Source organism: Coregonus lavaretus (genome assembly GCF_964263955.1).
Source record: "Coregonus lavaretus genome assembly, contig: HAP1_SCAFFOLD_275, whole genome shotgun sequence".
Classification (NCBI taxonomy): Eukaryota; Metazoa; Chordata; class Actinopteri; order Salmoniformes; family Salmonidae; genus Coregonus; species Coregonus lavaretus.
In genome coordinates, this window is record NW_028166965.1 from 320,472 (window position 1) to 344,704 (window position 24,233).

The 24,233-nt window shown below is 42.4% G+C and overlaps 1 protein-coding gene across 1 annotated transcript; it reads right to left on the bottom strand.

Annotated features, from left to right (window-relative positions):
• Window positions 1–1,055: 1,055 nt before the first annotated feature.
• On the bottom strand, window positions 1,056–22,650 carry LOC311106285 (WD repeat-containing protein 76-like). Its single transcript, XM_084188423.1, has 15 exons — window positions 22,503–22,650; window positions 20,324–20,452; window positions 18,525–18,617; window positions 17,298–17,356; window positions 16,154–16,268; window positions 15,872–15,973; window positions 8,576–8,616; window positions 4,818–4,974; window positions 4,247–4,405; window positions 3,937–4,052; window positions 3,721–3,819; window positions 3,314–3,466; window positions 3,060–3,113; window positions 2,628–2,736; window positions 1,056–1,498 (listed from the first exon to the last, which is right to left on the bottom strand). The coding sequence occupies exons 1-15, from the start codon at window positions 22,560–22,562 to the stop codon at window positions 1,355–1,357; spliced, it is 1,590 nt and encodes a 529-aa protein (XP_084044549.1). The 5' UTR covers window positions 22,563–22,650; the 3' UTR covers window positions 1,056–1,354.
• Window positions 22,651–24,233: the final 1,583 nt, after the last annotated feature.

The following is a 24,233-nucleotide window of genomic DNA, read 5'->3' on the forward strand; positions in this document are numbered from 1 at the left end:
TAAATATAATTTATTCTTAAATGTGTGTGCCATGTCCCTCACCTCGTGAGTCTTACTCATACCATCTCAACCATTGTAACACTTATTTTACAATATTTGTTATTTCTGATGGTTCCTTGTAAAGCTTACCATATGCTTCCCAGTCTAAACAGTTTGTGCATATATTGTGACAATTTTGTGACTTTGTTCGTTTTGTTGTTTCGGCAGGTCTTTTTTTCGGCTGTTCGAGGAAACAATTGTTCTTGAGGCAAATCGAAGTTTGGTAGCCGAAGTCTACGCCCCTTCGTCGGTGACTGGTCAACAGTACTACTCCTAGTGTTTGTTGTCATTCAACGAGAGACGACTCGTTTTCATGCACATTTATTCATTGAGAAATACTGCACCAAACATCTTAGTTAGATGTAACATTGCGCGACTAAGACCTCAGCAAAAACGTCCATTTATGACAGATTTCTTGATTTATCTTAGATTCATTTGGACTATTTTGAGGAAGTGTTTCTGGCAGCAAATAGAGGCCTCTAGTGGCCAAAAGACAGTTTTAGCATGGGCAGAGCCATTGAGCGCTTCCACCATTTTCAAATAGACAAATTAGTCAACTGGGTGGGGATTCCTATGGTTGTAGCCTCACTGGCGCTGCCCATGCTGGCACAGACACTATAATGGCACAGACACTATAATGGCACAGATATAAAGATGAGTCCTCTATCTATGGTTTCTGGCTATGTTGTTGCTACGGTGGCTCAAGAGGGACAAACAGTACTATTGCCGCTTTTTTCTTTAGGGAGTATACGAGCACAGACGTTCACGTCGCCTAGCCGAGTTCTGCTAGGAGCAAACCGAACCAATGTATGTGGACGCCTTAACCAGTGCTAGTATGACTTCAGTGTAGTTGTTATGAATGTATTAAAACACTGCCACCTAGAGATGAAACACTGGTACTACATCGTCACTAGGCGGTCTTCTATTGCTCTCATTAGAGAACTTTATAATAACACGACTTGTCAGCCTCTGAGCCTCCATATTGAAAATGTAATAAACTACATGAAAAGCGCAACTTCAGCTATAACTTTATTTACTAACAAAATATCAACAAATTGATCATGTATTATTTTTTTCAATCATGTGTAACAACAGCAAAGGCAGCTTGCAGATGAACATAAAAAACAACCACTTATTTTGGTCTATTCTAAGCATATGTTCTGGGCCCGTATTGATAAAGCATTTTAGAGTAAGAGTGCTGATCTACGATCAGTTGAGCCTTTCAGATCATAATGAATAAGAGGGAGGGTACCTGATCCTAGATCAGCCCTCTTACTCTGAGATGCTTTGTGAACAATAGCCCAGGTTCCTCCTCTCAGTCGGTGAAGACATACAGTCGTCCGGAGGCGTTACCCCCCAGTAGAGCGTTCCTGGTGGGGTGGAAGGCTGTGACGGAGAGCACCGTGGTGATCTTTGGGTCCTGGAAGGAGTGCTGGAGCTTCCCACTCTCATGGAACACCTGGATAGAAAAGGATATACTTTATTGTCCCAAAGGAGAAAATTGTCTTGGACACTTTCAGTGCTGCTGTATTCAAAATATATTAAACGTTACCCATATCATACACATCATGTATAGCCACATAATCCATAACTTGTACAATGACCTTACACATTCTGTTAGTGGAATACTAACACGACCTCAGATCTTACTTATTGCTATTGAGGTACAGTGCCTTCAGAAAGTATTGACACCCCTCAACTTTTTCAAAATGTGGTGTTACAAAGTGGAATTAAAATGGATTTCATTGTCATTTTTTGTCAACGATCTACACAAAATGCTCTGTAATGTCAAACTGGTAGACAAATTCCCTGAGCAGTTTCCTTCCTCTCCGGCAACGGCATTAGAAAGGACGCCTGTATCTTTGTAGTGACTGGGTGTATTGATACACCATCCAAAGTGTAATTAATAACTTCACCATGCTCAAAGGGATATTCAATGTCTGCTTCTTTAAATGTTTACCCATCTACCAATAGGTGGCCTTCTTTGCGGTTGAATCTGTGTTTGAAATGCACTGCTTGACTGAGGGACCTTACAGATAATTGTATGTGTGGGGTACAGAGATGAGGTAGTCATTCAAAAATTATGTTAAACACTATTATTGCACACAGTGTGTCCATGCAACTTATTATGTGACTTATTAAGCACATTTTTACTCCTGAACTTATTTTCCTTAAAAAAGGGGTTGAATATTTATAGACTCAAGACATTTCATCTTTTCATTTTTAATTAAATTTTAATAATAATATGCCATTTAGCAGACGCTTTTATCCAAAGCGACTTACAGTCATGCGTGCATACATTTTTTTGTGTATGGGTGGTCCCGGGGATCGAACCCACTACCTTGGCGTTACAAGCGCCGTGCTCTACCAGCTGAGCTACAGAGGACCACCCATACACAATTAATTGGTAACAATTTCAAAAAACATAATTCCAGTATTGTGTCTAGGCCAGTGACAAAAAAAATCTAAATGTAATCAATTTTAAATTCAGGCTGTAACACAACAAAATGGGGGGAAAAGTCAAGGGGTGTGAATACTTTCTGAAGGCACTGTATATGATAGACGTGGGAACAAAGGAATGCTTATACCTGGACTCTGCAAGGCTGATGCATGCTGCCCACAACGAAGCAGTCGTCCCTCTTGGGGTCCCACACCGCCTGCAGGTTGGACAGCGAATGCCCCGTTTCCATGTCATGTCTGCAAAGCGGGACAAAGGAAATGGATTCATTAGATATAAACTTTGTCATAACTATAGGTATGGCAGCACTACACAAATACACTACTACACAGATCCTGGAGCTGCTGGATTGTGTCTATTGGTACAAAGCCCACATACTAGAAATAACACAGGCACTGGAGAGTAAACCAATGCAAACAGAGGTTGAGGGATCTTTCCACAATGTTTAGTTTTTTTAATTTAACCTTTTTTTATCCAGGTAGTCTCATTGAGGTACAAAACTATTTTTCAAGAGAGACCTGGTCAGTTTAGTTTTCAAAATGTGATAGTATAATGAAATTACTGGACGGAGGTCAGTAGCGGAGCTCTGGAGGTCAGTTCCGAGGTATCGTAAATCCTGAAAAACAAAAACAAAGTACATTTAATTGCAAAATATTTCAGGTTTCAAGTAAGTATTGGACCATAAGCACAGTAACTTTTATGATAGCATATTAGCAAATGATTCATTTGAACTTGAGCAATTTTTTCATAATTACCCCCATCTCTTTACATATTTTAATGTACTAACGTCTTACTGTAGCATGCAGACAGACTCACCTGATGTTGTCGTCTAGGCAGGTGGTCACTACTCTGTTACCAGTGCCAGGAGAGAAGTAGGCACTTGAGATGCTCTTTGAGTGACCATAGAGCTGGGAGACTGGCTCGCTCGACGACGCCTTCAAACATCGATCATCGTAAATGCTCACAATACTAGAGAAAATTCAATATCAGTTTTGGCAACATAAAAGATTAATGAAATAGAAAGTGGATTTTCTGAAGAGGACTATTCATACAACTCCAAGGGCTGCAGTAAGTCATAATTTTGCAAACAATACACAAATCAACTTACTAGAAAGCATAGGATTGTCTCAAGGCTTGAGTGTAGAGATTGGTTGCCATAATGACAATGGTCGAGCTGAATGGTTGACATATTGTACATCATAGCACTAATTCCCATTTCGTACCTGTTCTCAGCCACCATGATGTACTGCTTCTGAACAGGGTGGACGTGAACACAGCGAACCGTCTTGGTATCCAGGCTATGGAGGGACTCATGAGAGGTTCTGAGTAAAAACGAGACAGACCAACATTACTAAGGCATTAGCAATTAGCTTTTTGACTTGACTTAAACACAATGGCCAGTCCTTGTACAGAGAGAAATAAAAACGATGTGACTTTACCCTGGAGTCCGCCTGTCAACGATGGCAACGTCTCCATACCAGTCCCCGGTGACTAACGTCGAACAGTCATGTGACAGGAAGTCAAAGGTTCTCAAGCCATCCTTGATCCGATACACCTAGTTGGAGAAAGGACAGAGATAATGTAGGTGTAGAGAGACTACAGCAGTAAAAAGACAGAACAGGGAATCCTAGGTCTGAAGAGTGTGTTCAATAGCCGCTGGGGTCACACATATGCATGCACTATTCTATGTCACTTTGAATGAATTCTAAATGGCATACCTGTATACTATAATCATATTATGCACAGTACCTCATCAAAAATGGCTTTCTCCACGTCTGTGCTCCGTAGTGTCCCGTCGTAGCTGAGGGTCAACAGGTCTGTAGGATGTGACCTGGAGAACGCCATGCAAGCCACCGGCCGGACGTGTGGCTCAAACAGCAGCACGCCGTCGTCACCCATATCAGAGTCCTGAGAAAACAAACAAATAAGCCCAGTCAAACATTAATACTACTGCATCCAGCTTCACAGTGTGTGTGTGTGTGTGTACACACACGTTTTCCTACCTTATCAGGACCAAAATGTTCTGACAAGTCCCCAGAATGTCCTGAAAAGTCACCAGAATGTCCTGACAGGGTAGGAAAACAAGAACGATTTTGAAAAGTCTGGACTTTTTTCATGTCCTGAATTTTTACAATTCTATTTTAGGCTTAAGGGTTAGTTTTAGGATTTGGGGTTAAGGTTAGGTTTAGGGGTTTGGGTTAAATTTAGGTTGAGGGAAACTAGGATTTTGAATAAGAATACATGTTTACTCCCCAATAAGTCCTGAAAATTCACTAAAACAAAGCTGTGTGGGTGTGTGAGATACTGAGAGAGTACTCACGAGGTTCCACAGCCCCACTCCTCCCCACTTGTCCCCAGCAGCCATGAGCAGACGACTGCTACACGGGTGGAAGGCAGCAGAGAAGATACGACTCTTCACCACCTTAGCTACTCCTCCAATCTCACTCAGCTCCATGCTCTTCAGAGTATTACGGTACCTGGAAACAAATCAAATCAAATCAAATCTTATTGGTCACATGCGCCGAATACAACAGGTGCAGACATTGCAGTGAAATGCTTACTTACAGCCCTTAACCAACAGTGCATTTATTTTAAACAAAAAAAGTAAGAATAAAACAACAACAAAAAAAGTGTTGAGAAAAAAAGAGCAGAAGTAAAATAAAGTGACAGTAGGGAGGCTATATATACAGTAAAATAAAGTGACAGTAGGGAGGCTATATATACAGGGGGGTACCGTTGCAGAGTCAATGTGCGGGGGCACCGGCTAGTTGAGGTAGTTGAGGTAATATGTACATGTGGGTAGAGTTAAAGTGACTATGCATAAATACTTAACAGAGTAGCAGCAGCGTAAAAAGGATGGGGTGGGGGGGCAGTGCAAATAGTCCGGGTAGCCATGATTAGCTGTTCAGGAGTCTTATGGCTTGGGGGTAGAAGCTGTTGAGAAGTCTTTCGGACCTAGACTTGGCACTCCGGTACCGCTTGCCGTGCGGTAGCAGAGAGAACAGTCTATGACTAGGGTGGCTGGAGTCTTTGACAATTTTGAGGGCCTTCCTCTGACACCGCCTGGTATAGAGGTCCTGGATGGCAGGGAGCTTTGCCCCAGTGATGTACTGGGCCGTACGCACTACCCTCTGTAGTGCCTTGCGGTCAGCGGTCAAGCAGTTGCCATACCAGGCGGTGATGCAACCAGTCAGGATGCTCTCGATGGTGCAGCTGTAGAATTTTTTGAGGATCTGAGGACCCATGCCAAATCTTTTTAGTCTCCTGAGGGGGAATAGGCTTTGTCGTGCCCTCTTCACGACTGTCTTGGTGTGTTTGGACCATGATAGTTCGTTGGTGATGTGGACACCAAGGAACTTGAAGCTCTCAACCTGTTCCACTACAGCCCCGTCGATGAGAATGGGGGCGTGCTCAGTCCTCTTTTTTTTCCTGTAGTCCACAATCATCTCCTTTGTCTTGGTCACGTTGAGGGAGAGGTTGTTGTCCTGGCACCACACGGCCAGATCTCTGACCTCCTCCCTATAGGCTGTCTCATCGTTGTCGGTGATCAGGCCTAACACTGTTGTGTCGTCGGCAAACTTAATGATGGTGTTGGAGTCGTGCCTGGCCATGCAGTCATGGGTGAACAGAGAGTACAGGAGGGGACTGAGCACGCACCCCTGAGGGGCCCCCGTGTTGAGGATCAGTGTGGCAGATGTGTTGTTACCTACCCTTACCACCTGGGGGCGGCCCGTCAGGAAGTCCAGGATCCAGTTGCAGAGGGAGGTGTTTAGTCCCAGGATCCTTAGCTTAGTGATGAGCTTAGAGGGCACTATGGTGTTGAATGCTGAGCTGTAGTCAATGAATAGCATTCTCACATGGTGTTCCTCTTGTCCAGGTGGGAAAGGGCAGTGTGGAGTGCGATAGAGATTGCATCATCTGTGGATCTGTTGGGGCGGTATGCAAATTGGAGTGGGTCTAGGGTTTCTGGGATTATGCTGTTGATGTGAGCCATGACCAGTCTTTCAAAGCACTTCATGGCTACAGACGTCAGTGCTACGGGTCGGTAGTCATTTAGGCAGGTTATCTTAGAGTTCTTGGGCACGGGGACTATGGTGGTCTGCTTGAAACATGTTGGTATTACAGACTCAGGGACATGTTGAAAATGTCAGTGAAGACACTTGCCAGTTGGTCAGCACATGCTCGGAGTACACGTCCTGGTAATCCGTCTGGCCCTGCGGCCTTGTGAATGTTGACCTGCTTAAAAGTCTTACTCACATCGGCTACGGAGAGCGTGATCACATAGTCATCCGAAACAGCTGGTGCTCTCATGCATGCTTCAGTGTTGCTTGCCTCGAAGCGAGCATAGAAGTGGTTTAGCTCGTCTGGTAGGCTTGTGTCAGTGGGCAGCTCGCGGCTGTGCTTCCCTTTGTAGTCTGTAATAGTTTTCAAGCCATGCCACATCCGACGAGCGTCAGAGCCAGTGTAGTATGATTCAATCTTAGACCTGTATTGACTCTTTGCCTGTTTGATGGTTCGTCGGAGGTCATAGCGGGATTTCTTATAAGCGTCCGGGTTAGAGTCCCGTTCCTTGAAAGCGGCAGCTCTACCCTTTAGCTCAGTGCGGATGTTTCCTGTAATCCATGGCTTCTGGTTGGGGTATGTACGTACGGTCACTGTGGGGACGACATCATCGATGCACTTATTGATGAAGCCAGTGACTGATGTGGTGTACTCCTCAATGCTGTCTGAAGAATCCCGGAACATGTTCCAGTCTGTGCTAGCAAAACAGTCCTGTAGCTTAGCATCTGCGTCATCTGACCACTTTTTTATTAACCGAATCACTGGTGCTTCCTGCTTCAGTTTTTGCTTATAAGCAGGAATCAGGAGGATAGAGTTATGGTCAGATTTGCCAAATGGAGGGCGAGGGAGAGCTTTGTATGCGTCTCTGTGTGTGGAGTAAAGGTGGTCTAGAGTTTTTTTTCCCTCTGGTTGCACATTTAACATGCTGGTAGAAATTAGGTAGAACGGATTTAAGTTTCCCTGCATTAAAGTCCCCGGCCACTAGGAGCGCTGCATCTGGATGAGCGTTTTCCTGTTGATTAATGGCCTTGTACAACTCATTCAGTGCAATCTTAATGCCAGCATTGGTTTGTGGTGGTAAATAGACAGCTATGAAAAATATAGATGAAAACTCTCTTGGTAAATAGTGTGGTCTACAGCTTATCATAAGATACTCTACCTCAGGCGAGCAAAACCTCGAGACTTCCTTAGTATTTGATTTTGTGCACCAGCTGTTGTTTACAAATATACAGAGACCGCCACCCCTTGTCTTACCAGAGTCAGACGTTCTGTCCTGCCGATGTAGCGTATAGCCTGCTAGCTGAATGTTATCATTGTTGTCGTTCAGCCACGACTCCGTGAAACATAAGATATTACAGTTTTTAATGTCCCGTTGGTAGGATAACCGTAATCTTAAATCGTCCATTTTATTCTCAAAAGCTTGAACGTTGGCTAATAGGATTGATGGGAGAGGCAGTTTACTCGCTCGCCGTCGGATCCTTACAAGGCACCCGGATCTGCGTTTGCGATATCTCCGTCTCTTCCTCACGCGAATGACGGGGATCTGGGCCTTGTCGGGTGTCTGTAGGATATCCATCGCGACCGCCTCGTTGAAGAAAAAATCTTCGTCCAATGCGAGGTGAGTAATCGCTGTCCTGATATCCAGAAGCTCTTTTTGGTTATAAGAGACGAAGGCAGAAACATTATGTACAAAATTAATTACAAATAACGCGGAAAAACACACATAATAGTACAATTGGTTAGAGGGCTGTAAAACGGCAGCCATCTTCTCCGGCGCTGTTCTGTTAGAAACGTACCCAATGTAATGTCAGCCTGGCACAGGTTAGGGTTTTACACATCTACACATTCAAATCAATACAGGACGTCCATCAAATATAAATACAATACTGTTGTTTGTCACAGAACACTTAGAAAATGGCCAAATGCCTAACCTCTCAAATGAAAAGCAAAAGTGTAAATATGGCAAACAATAAACTCACTCTTTGAGATCCCCTTAACATCCAAAATGAAACTCACTCTTTGAGATCCAACTCCTCCTTTTCTTCTTTGATTGAATCCTGTGGAATAAAATAAAAAACAGTAAATGATCAGTTAGAAGAGTGAACTGTAAACAGCTCTGAACATACAGTAGGAGAGAAGAGTTGCTCATGATTATGAATAAATGTGCTACCTACCATCAGACTCTAACCAAATGTGACTTTTAAACTGAAATGATTATAAGCCAAGACCCTTTTAAGTGTATGTAGTACCTTGTGTTGCGTTTGTAAAGTATTGTCTTGAGGGTAGAGTAAGCGATGCACAAGTAAACAGCAGTATTGGGCTGACTTCCACAACAACTAAGAGTGCAAAGCGCGATGCTAAACTTCTCTGCCGTTGTTGTCCCATAGCCATCACATTGTAGCAGTGACGTGTGCCAGCGCACATACAGCGGCTTGCAAAAGTATTCACCCCCCTTGGCATTTTTCCTATTTTGTTGCCTTACAACCTGGAATTTAAATTTATTTTTTGGGGGGTTTGTATAATTTGGTTTACACAACATGCCTACCACTTTGAAGACGCAAAATATTATTTTTTTGTAAACAAACAACAAATAAGACCAAAAAAACAGAAAACTTGAGCGTGCATAACTACAAAGTCAATACTTTGTAGAGCCACCTTTTGCAGCAATTACAGCTGCAAGTCTCTTGGGGCATGTCTCTACAAGCTTGGTACATCAAGCCACTGGGATTTTTGCCCATTCTTCAAGGCAAAACTGCTCCATCTCCTTCAAGTTGGATGGGTTCCACTGGTGTACAGCAATCTTTAAGTCATACCACAGATTCTCAATTGGATTGAGATCTGGGCTTTGACTAGGCCATTCCAAGACATTTAAATGTTTCCCCTTAAACCACTCAAGTGTTGCTTTAGCAGTATGCTTAGGGTCATTGTCCTGCTGGAAGGTGAACCTCCGTCCCAGTCTCAAATCTCTGGAAGACTGAAACAGGTTTCTCTCAAGAATTCCCCTGTATTTAGTGCCATCCATCATTCCTTCAATTCTGACCAGTTTCCCAGTCTCTGCCGATGAAAAACATGCCCACAGCATGATGCTGCCACCACGCTTCACTGTGGGGATGGTGTTCTCGGGGTGATGAGAGGTGTTGGGTTTGCGCCAGACATAGCGTTTTCCTTGATGGCCAAAAAGCTCAATTTTAGTCTCATCTGACTAGAGTACCTTCTTCCATATGTTTGGGGAGTCTCCCACATGCCTTTTGGCTAACACCAAACGTGTTTGCATTTTTTTTATCTTTAAGCAATGGCTTTTTTCTGGCCACTCTTCCGTAAAGCCCAGCTCTGTGGAGTGTACGGCTTAAAGTGGTCCTATGGACAGATACTCCAATCTCCGCTGTGGAGCTTTGCAGCTCCTTCAGGGTTATCTTTGGTCTCTTTGTTGCCCCTCTGATTAATGCCCTCCTTGCCTGGTCCGTGAGTTTTGGTGGGCGGCCCTCTCTTGGCAGGTTTGATGTGGTGCCATATTCTTTCCATTTTTTAATAATGGATTTAATGGTGCTCCGTGGGATGTTATTTTTTTATAACCCAACCCTGATCTGTACTTCTCCACAACTTTGTCCCTGACCTGTTTGGAGAGCTCCTTGGTCTTCATGGTGCCGCTTGCTTGGTGGTGCCCCTTGCTTAGTGGTGTTGCAGACTCTGGGGCCTTTCAGAACAGGTGTATATATACTGAGATCATGTGACACTTAGATTGCACACAGGTGAACTTTATTTAACTAATTATGTGACTTCTGAAGGTAATTGGTTGCACCAGATCTTATTTAGGGGCTTCACAGCAAAGGGGGTGAATACATATGCATGCACCACTTTTCCGTTATTTTTTTGAAATAAGTTATTGTTTTCATTTCACTTCATCAATTTGGACTATTTTGTGTATGTCCATTACATGAAATCCAAATAAAAATCAATTTAAATTACTGGTTGTAACGCAACAAAATGGGAAAAACGCCAAGGGGGATGAATACATTTGCAAGGCACTGTACTCTATATGAGTGCATCGTCTTGAATAACGCTCATCTGCAATATCTATGGTTCATCCTTCTGTACGAGGCAACATCATATCGCTGAGTCTCAGTTTAACGCAACTGTGCATTCTGCATAATTCAGTCTTGTCGACTGCGAAAATGAATGAAATTGTATAAAAATTCACAATCTTCTGAAAGTATTCAGACCTTCACTTTTTTCACATTTTGTTACGTTACAGCCTTATTCCAAAATTGATTAAATAAAAAAAAGGTCCTCAATCTACACATTATAGCCCATAATGACAAAGCGAAAACAGGTTTTTAGAAACCTTTGCAAATGTATTAAAAATAGAAAATAAACAGATACCTTATTTACATAAGTATTCAGACCCTTTGCTATGAGACTCGAAATTGAGGTGCATCCTGTTTCCATTTATCATCCTTGAGATGTTTCTACAACTTGATTGGAGTCCACCTGCGGTAAATTCAATTGATTGGACATGATTTGGAAATGCCCACACCTGTCTATATAAGGCCCCACAGTTGACAGTGCATGCGAGAGCAAAAACCAAGCCATGAGGTCGAAGGAATTGTCCGTAGAGCTCCGAGACAGTATTGTGTCGAGGCACAGATCTGGGGAAGGTTACCAAAAATGTTCTGCACCATTGAAGGTCCCCAAGAACACAGTGGCCTCCATCATTCTTAAATGGAAGAAGTTTGGAACCACCAAGACTCTTCCTAGAGCTGGCCGCCCGGCCAAACTGAGCAATCAGGGGAGAAGGGCCTTGGTCAGGGAGGTGACCAAGAACCCGATGGTCACTCTGACAGAGCTCCAGAGTTCCTCTGTGGAGATGGGAGAACCTTCCAGAAGGACAACCATCTCTGCAGCACTCCACCATTCAGGCCTTTAGGGTAGAGTGGCCAGACGGAAGCCACTCCTCAGTAAAAGGCATATGACAGCCTGCTTGGAGTTTGCCAAAAGGCACCTAAAGGACTCTCAGACCATGATAAACAACATTCTCTGGTCTGATGAAAGGAGTGGCTTCGGGACAAGTCTCTGAATGTCCTTGAGTGGCCCAGCCAGAGCCTGGACTTGAACCCAATCGAACATCTCTGGAGACTTGAAAATAGCTGTGCAGCGACGCTCCCCATCCAACCTGACAGAAATTGAGAGGATCTGCAGAGAAGAATGGGAAAAACTCCCCAAATACAGGTGTGCCAAGCTTGTAGCGTCATACCCAAGAAGACTTGAGGCTGTAATCGTGGCCAAAGGTGCTTCAACAAAGTACTGAGTAAAGGGTCTGAATACTTATGTAAATGTAATATTTGTTTTTGCTTTGTCATTATGGGGTAGTGTGTGTAAATTGATGAGGGGGGAAAAAACAATTTAATCAATTTTAGAATAAGGCTGTAACGTAACAAAATGTGGAAAAAGTGAAGGGGTCTGAATTCTTTCTGAATGCACTGTATGTCCCGATTAATCTAATGGGTAAACTTAATGACTAACGTTTCGGCAAAGCAGTGCCTTCTTCAGGGTTCAACCAAAACTTTGGTTATTAGGTTTACCCATTAAATTGTTGGGCGTATATATAAATATATGTCAATGTAAATATTTTGACATTGTTGTGATTGAATGAATGGCACAGAGTGCCCATGTGACTTGTTAAAGTCTTGACTTTGTTGTGTTTATAGCCTCGACAGTTGTTGGTATATTTATCTGTTGCTGGGTGTAACATTATGTAATTTAAATTGACTAATCAAATCTAATCAAATAATCAATCAATCAATTTTATTTTATATAGCCCTTCTTACATCAGCTAATATCTCGAAGTGCTGTACAGAAACCCAGCCTAAAACCCCAAACAGCTAGTAATGCAGGTGTAGAAGCACGGTGGCTAGGAAAAACTCCCTAGAAAGGCGAAAACCTAGGAAGAAACCTAGAGAGGAACCAGGCTATGAGGGGTGGCCAGTCCTCTTCTGGCTGTGCCGGGTGGAGATTATAACAGAACCATACCAAGATGTTCAAAAATGTTCATAAGTGACAAGCATGGTCAAATAATAATCAGGAATAAATCTCAGTTGGCTTTTCATAGCCGATCATTAAGAGTTGAAAACAGCAGGTCTGGGACAGGTAGGGGTTCCATAACCGCAGGCAGAACAGTTGAAACTGGAATAGCAGCAAGGCCAGGCGGACTGGGGACAGCAAGGAGTCACCACGGCCGGTAGTCCCGACGTATGGTCCTAGGGCTCAGGTCTCTCAGTTGGCTTTTCATAGCCGATCATTAAGAGTTGAAAACAGCAGGTCTGGGACAGGTAGGGGTTTCGTAGCCGCAGGCAGAACAGTTGAAACTGGAATAGCAGCAAGGCCAGGCGGACTGGGGACAGCAAGGTGTCATCATGCCCGGTAGTCCTGACGTATGGTCCTAGGGCTCAGGTTCTCAGAGAGAAAGAGAGAACGAGAGAATTAGAGAGAGCATACTTAAATTCACACAGGACACTGGATAAGACAGGAGAAGTACTCCAGGTATAACCAACTAACCCCAGCCCCCCGACACATAAACTACTGCAGCATAAATACTGGAGGCTGAGACAGGAGCGGTCCGGAGACACTGTGGCCCCATCCGAAGAAACCCCCGGACAGGGCCAAACAGGAAGGATATAACCCCACCCACTCCGCCAAAGCACAGCCCCCGCACCACTAGAGGGATATCCCCAACCACCAACTTACAATCCTGAGACAAGGCCGAGTATAGCCCACAGAGGTCTCCACCACAGCACAAACCAAGGGGGGGGCGCCAACCCAGACAGGAAGATCACGTCAGTAACTCAACCCACTCAAGTGACGCACCCCTCCCAGGGACGGCATGAAAGAGCACCAGCAAGCCAGTGACTCAGCCCCTGCAACAGGGTTAGAGGCAGAGAACCCCAGTGGAGAGGGGAACCGGCCTGGCAGAGACAGCAAGGGCTGTTCGTTGCTCCAGCCTTTCCGTTCACCTTCACACTCCTGGGCCAGACTACACTCAATCATATGACCTACTGAAGAGATAAGTCTTCAGTAAAGACTTAAAGGTTGAGACCGAGTCTGCGTCTCTCACATGGGTAGGCAGACTGTTCCATAAAAATGGAGATCTATAGGAGAAAGCCCTGCCTCCCGCTGTTTGCTTAGAAATTCTAGGGACAATTAGGAGGCCTGCGTCTTGTGACCGTAGCGTACGTATTGGTATGTACGGCAGGACCAACTCGGAAAGATAGGTAGGAGCAAGCCCATGTAACGCTTTATAGGTTAACAGTAAAACCTTGAAATCAGCCCTTGCCTTAACAGGAAGCCAGTGTAGGGAAGCTAGCACTGGAGTAATATGATCAAATTTCTTGGTTCTAGTCAGGATTCTAGCAGCCGTATTTAGCACTAACTGAAGTTTATTTAGTGCTTTATCCGGGTAGCCGGAAAATAGAGCATTGCAGTAGTCTAACCTAGAAGTAACAAATGCATGGATTAATTTTTCTGCATCATTTTTGGACAGAAAATTTCTGATTTTTGCAATGTTACGTAGATGGAAAAAAGCTGTCCTTGAAACAGTCTTGATATGTTCGTCAAAAGAGAGATCAGGGTCAAGAGTAACGCCGAGGTCCTTCACAGTTTTATTTGAGACGACTTTACAACCATCAAGATGAATTGTCAGATTTAACAGAAGATCTCTTTGTTTCTTGGGACCTAGAACAAGCATCTCTGTTTTGTCCGAGTTTAAAAGTAAAAAGTTTTCAGCCATCCACTTCCTTATGTCTGAAACACAGGCTTCTAGCGAGGGCAATTTTGGGGCTTCACCATGTTTCATTGAAATGTACAGCTGTGTGTCATCCGCATAGCAGTGAAAGTTAACATTATGTTTTCGAATAACATCCCCAAGAGGTAAAATATATAGTGAAAACAATAGTGGTCCTAAAACGGAACCTTGAGGAACACCGAAATGTACAGTTGATTTGTCGGAGGACAGACCATTCACAGAGACAAACTGATATCTTTCCGACAGGTAGGATCTAAACCAGGCCAGAACTTGTCCGTGTAGACCAATTTGGGTTTCCAGTCTCTCCAAAAGAATGTGGTGATCGATGGTGTCAAAGGCAGCACTAAGGTCTAGTAGCACGAGGACAGATGCAGAGCCTCGGTCTGACGCCATTAAAAGGTCATTTACCACCTTCACAAGTGCAGTCTCAGTGCTATGATGGGGTCTAAAACCAGACTGAAGCATTTCGTATACATTGTTTGTCTTCAGAAAGGCAGTGAGTTGCTGCGCAACAGCTTTTTCTAAAATTTTTGAGAGGAATGGAAGATTCGATATAGGCCGATAGTTTTTTATATTTTCCGGGTCAAGGTTTGGCTTTTTCAAGAGAGGCTTTATCACTGCCACTTTTAGTGAGTTTGGTACACATCCGGTGGATAGAGAGCTGTTTATTATGTTCAACATAGGAGGGCCAAGCACAGGAAGCAGCTCCTTCAGCAGTTTAGTAGGAATAGGATCCAGTATGCAGCTTGAAGGTTTAGAGGCCATGATTATTTTCATCATTGTGTCAAGAGATATAGTACTAAAACACTTAAGTGTCTCTCCCGATCCCAGGCCCTCGCAGAGCTGTGCAGATCCAGGACAGCTAAGCCTTGGAGGAATACGCAGATTCAAAGAGGAGTCCGTAATTTGCTTTCTAATGGTCATGATCTTTTCCTCAAAGAAGTTCATGAATTTATCACTGCTGAAGTGAAAGCCATCCTCTCTTGGGGAATGCTGCTTTTTAGTTAGCTTTGCAACAGTATCAAAAAGAAATTTTGGATTGTTCTTATTTTCCTCGATTAAGTTGGAAAAGTAGGATGATCGAGCAGCAGTGAGGGCTCTTCGGTACTGCACGGTACTGTCTTTCCAAGCTAGTCGGAAGACTTCCAGTTTGGTGTGGCGCCATTTCCGTTCCAATTTCCTGGAAGCTTGCTTCAAAGCTCGGGTATTTTCTGTATACCAGGGAGCTAGTTTCTTATGACAAATGTTTTTCGTTTTTAGGGGTGCAACTGCATCTAGGGTATTGCGCAAGGTTAAATTGAGTTCCTCAGTTAAGTGGTTAACTGATTTTTGTCCTCTGACGTCCTTGGGTAGGCAGAAGGAGTCTGGAAGGGCATCAATGAATTTTTGTGTTGTTTGAGAATTTATAGCACGACTTTTGAATCAATACTCTTCGTTAGTCAGCACCTCTAAAATAAATGTTGTGTGTGTCAACTCATGCTTTTTACTAGACCATGAATGAAATAAAACCTGCCCACCTTGGTCCACAGCTTGAGAAGCTCAGGTGGTAGTGAACTATCCTCCTCCATGTTGACTGGCTCCATATTGATGGGCCCCTCTGGCTTCCTGGCCCGGTTCACCTTTGTTAAATACACAGTGCGTATAAACAAACAAAAACAAACAAACAAGTATCATGAGCATTCAAAAGTGTGTGTGTAGGCCTCTGTTTAATCCATGACAACTTCTATCCTTGTGTAGAGTAGTTAAAGGTAGTTATTATTTCCTAACATAACAGGATTTGCTATTGGTCAGTCGCTTACACGTTCAGTTTTATAATAAGTCCTGCGTGGTTCCGGGGGCGGCTTCTCGGCTTCTATCTTCTGGATTCTCACAGACTTGGTGCGAGGAGGCAGTATTTCTGTCCGGGGTACCTTACTGTATTGGGAAGACAAATAAGTTAGAAACAGAAACGGTCACACTCGCATTCTACATTTCTCTATGCTACAACCCATACCTGAAGCTCATGCACTTTGAGCTGAAACCAAATACTACCAGTAATCACGTTTCCATCCACAGTTTCTATGTGAGTAAAGTCATACCATATTTTTAAAAAATCACGACAGCTGTGATGGAAACATGATTACTGGTACAATTTTATAACTGCCGACAGATAGTTTGTTCATTCGACATGGTGGGATCTTTTTGTGTCTGTAAAATTAATTATGCGAGAAATGGTGGTGGAAACGCTGTAATGTGCAAATATTTATATAATAACCATCATTTCGAAGTAAACTTGGAGTCACGCGATGATATGGTGTGTGGTCCTCGGACTACGACTCAGGAAACCATGCAGTTTATTAGGCTACAGATTAAATAAATGATGATGAACTTTACAGGGTGATGAGCTTGATGCTCCTTTCCAACAAATATCGAGGGTCTTATTCTGGTGACATGACGATCGATGCTTGACTGCCGTTTGACAAATAAAACTATTCTTCTCGCTCTTATCCATAATAATGGATAATAATCATGTAGACTAGCCTACCCACACTGTATCTGCCAGCTGTTGGCTAGAGCGCACGTGCCAAGACCAGAGTAGGCACATTTGCTATTTAACGCAACAGTTTTTGTGACAAATCTATCAGTAGAGTTGAAAATGCGATGGAAACACATTGAACTTTTGATTTTTATTCGGTACATGAAAACTCAAAAGAAAAAATATATTGTGTGTGCACTACGTCATCACGCACTGATTTTTATCTGCAACAAGTCCGTTTGGTGGAAACACACCACTGGTGGGAAAATGTGCATATTTTCTTTATGCGGATTTTAGAATATCCACATGAAAATCTGTCGACAATTGGATGGAAACCTAGCTAATGACTGACAAATGCAAGTAAATAGGAAACATTCCAAGTAATAAATAAATATTTTCAGTGGAACAAATGTTTAATCTGTCATTACCTTAGTTTCTGTCTCTTGAGACCTCTCTGTGTTGTTTCTGGTTTCAAATCCTGCTTGGCCTATTGAGGAAACAATCATTTGCATAGGCACAGTGAATTCAGAAAGTTTTCAGACCCCTTCCCTTTTTCCACATTTTGTTACTTTACAGCCTTATTCTAAAATTTATTAAATATAATGGTTTTCGATCTTCACAGAATACCCCATAATGACAAAGCGAAAACAGGTTTTTATAAATGTTTGCAAATTTATAAAAAATATATAAAAACATAAATATCTTATTTACATAAGTATTCAGGCCCTTTGCTATGAGACTCAAATTGAGCTCAGGTGCATCCTGTTTCCACTGATCATCCTTGAGATGTTTCTACAACTTCATTGGAGTCCACCTGTGGTAAATTCAAATGATTGGACATGATCCTCAGTAAAAGGCACATTACAGCCCATGTGGAGTTTGCCAAAAGGCACCTAAAGGACTCAGACCATGAGAAACAAGATTCTCTGGTCTGATGAAACCAAGATTGAACTCTTTGGCCTGCATGCCAAGTGTCACATCTGGAGGAAAACTGGCACCATCCCTACGGTGAAGCATGGTGGTGGCAGCATCATGCTGTGGGGATGTATTTCAGTGGCAGGGACTGGGAGACTAGTCAGGACAGAGGGAAAGATGAACGGGGCGATAAACGGGGCAAAGTACAGAGAGATCCTTGATGAAAACCTGCTCCAGAGCGCGCAGGACCTCAGACTGGGGCGAAGGTTCACCTTCCAACAGGACAATGACCCTAAGTACACAGCCAAGACAACGCAGGAGTGGCTTTGGGACAAGTCTCTGAATGTCCTTGAGTGCCCGGCCAGAGCCCAGACTTAAACCCGATCGAACATCTCTGGAGAGACCTGAAAATAGCTGTGCAGCGACGCTCCCCGTCCAACCTGACAGAGCTTGAGAGGATCTGCAGAGAAGAATGGTAGAAACTCCCCAAATACAGGTGTGCCAAGCTTGTTTTTGCTTCGTCATTTTTATTTATTTATTTTTATTTAACCTTTATTTAACCAGGTAAGCCAGTTGAAAACAATGTCATTATGGGATATTGTATTGATGAGAAAAAAAACTATTTAATCAATTTTAGAATAAGGCAGTAACGTAACAAAATGTGGGAAAAGTCAAGGGGTCTGAATACTTTCCGAATGCACTGTAGATACCATTGAAACTCTGTTCTTCAACAAACTAACCTCAAGCAGTTTTATGGAGGTCAGGAACTCTTGGTTTTGTCTGATATTTTCCAACCGTTCCAATTCATATGTCGATAGACCTCCAGGTTGTATCTGCAATGTGAAAACAAAGAGTAAAGTGAGGTCACCAACAGAGTTGTATTCATTAGCGCTCACCATACCAACATTTTTGCGCAACCTAAAAGAAAAACAAGCATTTCTTCTTGGACAATTGCAGCTAGTCCCTTCCTGTTTCAATCAGTTTTCTTCAGTTTGTTGTCTAATGAAACATGACCCAGGCATGTCTCTATATGTATTCTAATCTAGACCACAATGAGTACCATACTATACGTCTTCATCTTCGACTTTCTGCTTCTCTGACTTCAAAAATTATTTCTTCCACGTTCAAAGGTGGTGCTTTCCTCTGAGACAAAAACATTTGCATTTACCAGGATAGTCCTGGTCACCACAGTGTTACATTTTGTTACATTTTGTCTAGTCTTAGTCATTTTGACTAAAATATCCTTAAGTCACATTTTCTTCATTAAATAATGATTTAGTCTAGTTATTGACAAAATTATGAAAACAGTGGACCATTTTAGTCAACTAAATGCCCTTTCATTTTAGTCACATCACATTTGTATTGCCTCATTAACCTATAGTAAACATACATCACTGACTTCCATGTGTACTAACATACATAACCTTGTCCTACCAACAGATTGTCCTGCATAACATCCTCTTCTCTTCTCAACAGCAGAAATATGCAGCAAACGTATATAAGAATGATCTGGCCATGTAAATTCTTAATTCAGCCTACATAGATATTACACATTACATACAAAACAAACAGACACACACACACAAACACAGAGAGAGAGACAGAGACTCAGTGAGCACAGCCTGGCCATAGAAACTGTCCGTCAGACAAATCTGGCTACGCAGAGAGTACAGGTTGTGGTCACTCTGCCCTCAGGGTAAGGGCTCAAATCAAGTTGTTTTCTCTGAGGAAAAGAGGGAGACATGACTACTGAGCCTGGCTATGAAATGCAGTGTGGAAAGGGGGAAAAGACAGCCTACTTTTCTATACTCAAGGGAGAGAAAAACATAGCGAGACTGTTGTTTTACTATTAAACTCAATGCTGCTATTGTTTTTCATTTCATAAAGCAGCTTGTGTTTCTTAAAACAGGCAAAGGGTAGCTAACTAGAAGGCTGGTAGGGACTGGTTAGTTTAAGGGGAAGCAAGAGAGTTGCCAGCGCGATGTGTATAATCGGAGGCGGAGCGGGTCTGCCCACACTCATCTCTTGCTCCCCCCGCAGCTCACCAACTGATGTAGGCTGTGTGTGCCGGTGGTGGCTCCTCCTTTCCACTGCTGAACAGAACTGTGCTGCACATCTGTGCTGCTAATATTAATGGTGATCATCACTGGAAAGCTCTCAATCTCTCCAAACTATTGGCCAGTCTACTTAGCAGTCAGATTTTACTCACAAAGAGACGTTTCTCTCCTTTTAGTCAACTGAAATGAAAAATAGTTTTAGTTAAGTTCTATTTTTTCTGGGTCTATTTAGTAAATTATAGTCTTGTCAATTGCCACTGAAAAATAGGTGTTGGACGAATATTTCAGTCACTTCTTGTTGGAAAAATGAAGACTGGGTCACCATTAGCCTTTACCCTTCTGACTGACTCCATCATTAGTGCAATGTTAGAGTCAGAAGGGCATCATTAGCCTGTGCAAAACCATTGAAACAATCACACAGATAATAATGGAACTCTGCCTGGTCATATGGAACAGAGGTCATCATATGGGTGGACACGTACCTTTCTTTTCTTTTTGAAGCTGGGCTTAGGTACCAGTACCTCATCTGGGGTGAATGTCTTGGGTTTGCACGTCTCTCTCGCTAAACAGCGTACAGAGACAACATTCTCGGTGTCCGTGTGCTTCATTTCCTGCAATTAATGTTGGGATGCTTTTCAATTGGGTAATGACTTAAAAAGCTGTATAATTTATCATAAACTTAGCACCGTTTCCTCAAGTAGACAGATGGCTAAATCCTACCATCCTGGAGGTCTTCAGGAACAGTAGCTGGCGAAAACTCTAGGCGGCATCCTGCCTTCTCCCTAAAGTTCTCAGCCATTTACCTTCACCCACGACTGCCTCATGTGAACTACAATCCTGACGAAGCTGTGTTTTAACGTTTAGAAACGTCAATAATCACTGCTTGCGATACGGCTTTCGAAACATATGGCCCTTATCTTTCATCAACGAAAAATAATCATTCAAATAAAAAAGATACACTTACTGTAGCAGTTTTGCAAAGATCCATATAGCTATGGGTGCTTCCAGCTGATGAAACTACATTTCCTTTACACTTCCGGAGTGGTGGAAAAAGTACCCAATTTTCATACTTGAGTAAAAGTAAAGATGCCTTAATAGAAAATGACTCAAGGCCCCACTCCAACACTAAGACATAATTTACAAACTAAGCATGTGTATTTAGTAAGTCCACCAGATCAGAGGCAATAGGCATGACCAGGATGTTCTCTTGATAAGTGTGTGAATTTGACCATTTTCCTGTCCTGCTAAGCCTCCCGAGTGGCACAGTGGTCTAAGGGGTAGGGGAGGGAATGGCCGGCAGGGATGTAGCTCAGTTGGTAGAGCATTGCGTTTGCAACGTCAGGGTTGTGGGTTCGATTCCCACGGGGGGTATGAAAAAATAAAAATGTATGCACTCACTAAGTGTAAGTCGCTATGGATAAGAGCGTCTGCTAAATGACTAAAATGTTAAAAAAATTAAAATGCATTCAAAATGTAACGATTACTTTTGGGTGTCAGTGAAAATGTATAGAGTAAAAGTACATTATTTTCTTTAGGAATGTAGTGAAGTAAAACTAAAAGTTGTCAAAAATATAAATAGCAAAGTAAAGTACAGATACCCCAAAAAACGACTTAAGTAGTACCTTAAAGTATTTCTACTTAAGTACTTTACACCACTGCGCTTACACACAGGTGTTCGGAGCATGTTAGATAGCTAATTAGCACAAGTGGTCGCCTCTTGCCTTCCTCCTGTTTTCAGTAAACAAGCAAGCAAGCGCTGTAACATGGAGATAAGGCCATGTGGGAACACTAACCCTATCAAGATGTGTATCAATCAGTAGTACAAACAATAACAAAGCCCTCCCCGCCCCTGGTTCGGTAAAAAACCTAAGGGATGGGGCTGGAGAAACGCTAACATTCAAATTCATAGACTGACCATCCATTATATAAATATTATAGTTTTAACCATGTTTTGAGGCTACATAGTGTTTGTTTACATTTTCTTTGTTTACAAACGTTCTGATGGGCTATGAAAGTTGAACTAAGCTCATGAGACATTTATACATAAATTATATTCTTCAAGCATCAATGGGTATATATAATTTATGTTTAAATCCAAAAATGGATGTAGCAACTGCTGATTGTCCCTTTAACCTTATAAGGGTCCTTATGCTTCCAATACCGTAGTGTAAGCGACGCGCAGATTGTGCGTCGGGGTTTTTAATAAAACTTCCCCCTACAGACGACGCCTTCGTCCAATGACTCTTAAGTGTAATGTAATGGAACTCAGAGTCATCATCAAGGGCTACAGGAACAGATATACTAGACTATGAATGCTAGCTAGGTACGCGAGGAAACTTGAGGTGCGCATGGGCGGGGAATTTGGAATACTACTGTAATGTGATCGGATAAATAAAACTTCTGTTTGGGTAAATAATCTCGGAACCCAGAACCAAATCTCGCATGCATGAGCATTAGTCAACTGCTTCTCGGTGTCTGTCTAAGAGAGACAAATTAGATAAAAAAGAAAACATTCTGGTCCTAATACTGCAATACAGTATATGCAACCTACAGTGTTTGTACAGATTGTTTGTTACTAGCTAGCTATGACTCACTAAAATTAGCAATGTTTCAAGGGTGCTGTGTGGACAGTTGTATAGGCAATGGTCCTCCTAATCTTACCTGTAATATGTTGTGTAATTTCACAAACGCGTTCGCAAGTTTTGGGTCTTCCAAATCCATCAGGCAAACGGAGACGCAGATGTTTAGCTAGCTAAACTGTGTTGGTTTTCTTGAGTCTTGGTTGATGTAGCTAGAGATCCCACCGAATAAGAATACTTATTTTTCTGTGGGGTTTATCGGCGGTTGGCATCCAACGTTATGGTCCATTATCGCCACCTACTGTACTGGAGTGTGGGCAAGAGACAAGGAGGAACTAAATCTTATCTACCAGCCCCGTTTCTCTTTTTTAAAAATAGACTGTATTAGACTGTATCTAACGATGTTCTACTCAGTATGCTCTTTAAACTAAATTCCTGTATTGGTAACACCATTTTTTATACTGTATCTAACGATGTTCTACTCAGTATGCTCTTAAAACTCAATTCCTGTATTGGTAGTCCCCTGTAGCTCAGTTGGTAGAGCATGGCGCTTGCAACGCCAGGGTTGTGGGTTCGTTTCCCACGGGGGGCCAGTATGAAAATATATGCACTCACTAACTGTAAGTCGCTCTGGATAAGAGCGTCTGCTAAATGACTTACATGTAAAATGTATCCCATTCTCCTTCATACTGGACCTTTGTCTTTCCCTATCATACTGTATCAGCTCTTAAGAACAGAAGTCTTCTCTATACACATCGTATTTCGCAAAAAAGTTAACCTCAGCAGCATCAGTTTAAAATACACAAAATATGCCTTGTTCAAACCTCTAGATGATAACTTTACAAGTCAAGTTGCGGGGCTTGCATTAGCTCTTTAAAATGATTTTTGTGGTAATGGTAAAAGTTTTACTTTACTATTTAAAGCAAAGCAGTTACATATAGTAAAACAATCGGTCTGATTACTTTGATAGACTACTATATCAACCTTATTACTTTGGATTGTGGGACAGTTAGATTACAAACATGTCTACACTACAGTTGTTGTGTGTGAACTAAAAGAAGAAAGACATAGGACAAAGATCTTCTGTCAGATGATGGGAATAAAATGCAGGATCATGTGGAAAACACTCTGAATCATTCATGCTGTGGGTTTCAGATAAAGACTCACAAATTACTTTTGTAAAACGTTCAGTGTAAATTAAGTTAGGTTTTTGTTCAATGATGATGTAATGATTAGAACATTAGCCTATTATTTGGGGAGATAAATATGATGGTGCATCTAGTGATGAAAGCTAGAACTATGTAGAATAGGTTTGTCTATAGACCTACTGATAGCTAGCTGTAGTTCTTCTTTCTAATAAATAAACTCTTAAGGCTAACAGTGATCCCTGAAAACTCAATTTCCTGAAGAAAATGTGGTGTGCTTGCTAGCTTGTTTTAAAGTACATTCGGAAAAATTTTCAGACCCCTTCACTTTTTCCACATTTTGTTCCGTTACAGCCTTATTCTAAAATGTATTATTTATTTATTTTCCCTCATCAATCTACACACAATACCCCATAACTCTGGAGCTCTGTCAGAGTGACCATCGGGTTCTTGGTCACCTCCCTGACCAAGGCCCTTCTCCACCGATTGCTCAGTTTGGCCGGGCGGCCAGCTCTAGGAAGAGACTTGGTGGTTCCAAACATCTTCCATTTAAGAATGATGGAGGCCACTGTGTTCTTGGAGACCTTCAATGCTGCAGAAATCTTTTGGTGGTTCCAAACTTCTTCCAGATGTATCTTTCCATTAATCAAATAGCCGCTGCACAGTTT

Bases quoted from the DNA above. Each gene is read 5' to 3' on its own strand.
- LOC311106285 (XM_084188423.1), bottom strand. From the start codon at position 22,562: ATGGATTTGGAAGACCCAAAACTTGCGAACGCGTTTGTGAAATTACAC. The intron at 18,618-20,323 runs GTACGTGTCCAC...TTCACATTGCAG, and splicing joins GCTTCAAAAAGAAAAGAAAG to ATACAACCTGGAGGTCTATC. The intron at 2,737-3,059 runs GTAATTTCATTA...CCCGCTTTGCAG, and splicing joins CCGCTACTGACCTCCGTCCA to ACATGACATGGAAACGGGGC.